Here is a 2,704-nt window from a genome sequence, read left to right on the forward strand (position 1 = left end):
AAATAACACTAAGGAAATTATCTCAGTTAAAGAAATTCATGAAATAAAAACTAATTTTAAGAACAAAAAATAATTAGTTCGTTATAGTGATTAAATTAGAAACATTTTATAAATTAAAAAAACTTTTGGTTTCTAAACTAGTTCCTATCATTATTAAATAGTTTTCTCTAATTAACTACCAAAGTTTAAACTACCAATTATTTAGATTTTAAAATATTCTTTAATTTAGTCACTATAACTCCCAATTTTTTTTTTATGTCTTACAACCAAAGTATCCTAGGTATATGTGTTTGTTGATTTTTTGGTGAATTGTATTTGTAGAGATAATGCATGTATAAGGGTTGGAACACTCCTAAAATGTTTCATTTATTTTATTTTATATATTCACTGATAAAAAATATTAATTATTTTTTATCTTTAAAATTGATTTTTATTTCATATGATAAGAGACAGATTCTTCTACTTGATGAACTCCATAACCTCTAAAATGTTGACGTGACATTCATATCTGATGCCACTGAATCCAGCTGCTCTTGCCAATTCCATGAACTCTTCTTCACATCGCTCTTTACCTCCTGGGTTCTGAGTCATCATCGCAACATCCATTTGTGCAACCCCCTTATAAGCATTATTAGTCTCTGGTAACTTTGGAAGAATTGACTCCACAACTATCACCTTTCCATCATCAGGAATTGCATCATAGCAATTCTTCAACAGCTTCACACAATGTTCATCACTCCAGTCATGAAGTATCCACTGTACAATTACTTAATGTCAAACCCCATTGAATATAACTCATGCATCAGTTTGAACTAAACTCTTTTTTCAACCAACTATTATTCATATATTTCCCTCCTCACTGACACTTTACCTTCATAAATATGGCGTCTCCTTTAGGCACACTTTCAAACATGTCTCCCTCAACGTGTTCCACTCCTGCAAAATCTTATTGTCTTGTAAAATCTCAAAGTTGACCAAATAAGTCTTCAAAAGACGAAAAGAACATATTTTTTTTTTAAATTTAGATTGGAACGTGTAAGGGTGATACCAGGATAGGAAGGAGCATCTCGAATGACATGAGGCAAGTCGAAATTGATGCCATGAATATCAGGGTATTTAGAAGTGACCAAGTTAATGTTGATTCCAAGACCACCACCAACATCCACCAGTGTTTTTATGCCCTCAAAACCTTTGTAGGATTCCACAACCTTCTTCATCACCAAAGTGGTGTGATTGATCATTGCTGTGTTGAAAGCCTTATTGAATCTTGAGTCCAAACGTGGATAGTCAAAAGCATGAGTGCCATGAACCCTGTTGAATGGAATACCCCCCTCCCTAATTGCATCTTTCAGCTCACTCCTAATAATGTATAAACAAACTTATTTCACTTGAGCAAATGAAGAAACATTTACTTCCAATCACATAATTTAGCAGATCGCATACAATCATAATGCTGAAATAGCAAACCCTGTTTTGACTCAATCATGTGGCTTTATTCTTTTATTTTATCACAACACTTATCACCCGCATTAAATTTGAACTATTGTATCCCTTTGATTAGCAAGAGAGAGAATGAAAGATTGCAACATCAAGGAGTCAAAACTGTGACCAACGACAAACAAATTGCACACAGACCATGACAAAGTTTGTAGAGAATCATCACTAGTTTTTTTGGTATAATTTAAGAGTGAAGTGTTGGATTTCTTTAAGATTTTACTTTAGATCAATTGAAGGTTTTGATCCTTTAAAAAAAATAATATAATAGTTGAAAGAGAGTGAGTTGAACCAGCTTTGTAGGAAGATTTTGTCTTGGACCAAGGCCATCGCGGGCCACAACGAAACTCCATCAGAATTGGGAACAAAGAATGCGGCGACGGGAGTCATGGTGTAGAGCCGGTGAAAGGTGGGAGGAACACGGTGGTCGGAAGCGAGGGAAGAGTTAAGAATGGAGTGAGAAGAAAGAAGTGCGAGGAGACGATCTAGCATTGAGGCTGCTTCTGGGTTACTGCAACTAATCTTTGATGCTATTTCCTTAGCAGAAAGCTTAGCACCTTCTCCCGCTTCTTGCAGCACCTCAAACACTCCCAGCTCCGTCGCCGATTGCACTGCCATCGGAAGGACCACCGAACCTACAATCTCCATGGCTCGCGAGAAGCTTTCTGCATCTTCTATTTCTGAATCTGGAAGGGTTGCCATCTCCACTTGAACACCTGCAAATCACTCACAACTTCCACACCTTAAACTAGTATATATTTACACACTACTCTTCTTCTTTCCCTTACGAAGACAAGAAAGAGAAGAGAAGGGAAGAAAAAAGAAGAGGTCTATATATAAAGGGAAAAAATCTTATCCTTAACCTTCCTTTTTCAGTGCTTTTTTTTAAGGTATTTTTTTACAAATTAAACAATTTTCTTCTTTAATTTTATAGTTTTGAATAGGCTGCTATATATTAACACATTCAACCCTAAAAACACACATTTCCCGTTATAATAAGTTAATATTTTATTTTATTTTTTAATTTAATAATATTATTATATTATTATAAACAGTGTCAAATGTAATTTTTTTTACTGTTTATGTGTTCATGCAATATTTTTCTCTTTTGAATAAACATATTTCAATGATAATAAATAATTTAAAATTAATTTCTCTGAATTTAAAATAAATGATACTTGTTTAGCTAAAGTAAATATAATGTGTATTT

The 2,704-nt window shown here is 33.7% G+C and overlaps 1 protein-coding gene across 1 annotated transcript; it reads right to left on the bottom strand.

The window, feature by feature from the left end:
- Window positions 1-335: 335 nt before the first annotated feature.
- LOC137821888 (cathecol O-methyltransferase 1-like) lies at window positions 336-2,317 on the bottom strand. The gene is made up of 4 exons (XM_068626682.1): window positions 1,787-2,317; window positions 1,049-1,359; window positions 872-936; window positions 336-756 (listed from the first exon to the last, which is right to left on the bottom strand). The coding sequence occupies exons 1-4, from the start codon at window positions 2,194-2,196 to the stop codon at window positions 460-462; spliced, it is 1,083 nt and encodes a 360-aa protein (XP_068482783.1). The 5' UTR covers window positions 2,197-2,317; the 3' UTR covers window positions 336-459.
- Window positions 2,318-2,704: the final 387 nt, after the last annotated feature.

The sequence above is a fragment of the Phaseolus vulgaris genome, chromosome 9 (genome assembly GCF_000499845.2).
Source record: "Phaseolus vulgaris cultivar G19833 chromosome 9, P. vulgaris v2.0, whole genome shotgun sequence".
In the NCBI taxonomy this organism is placed as follows: domain Eukaryota; kingdom Viridiplantae; phylum Streptophyta; class Magnoliopsida; order Fabales; family Fabaceae; genus Phaseolus; species Phaseolus vulgaris.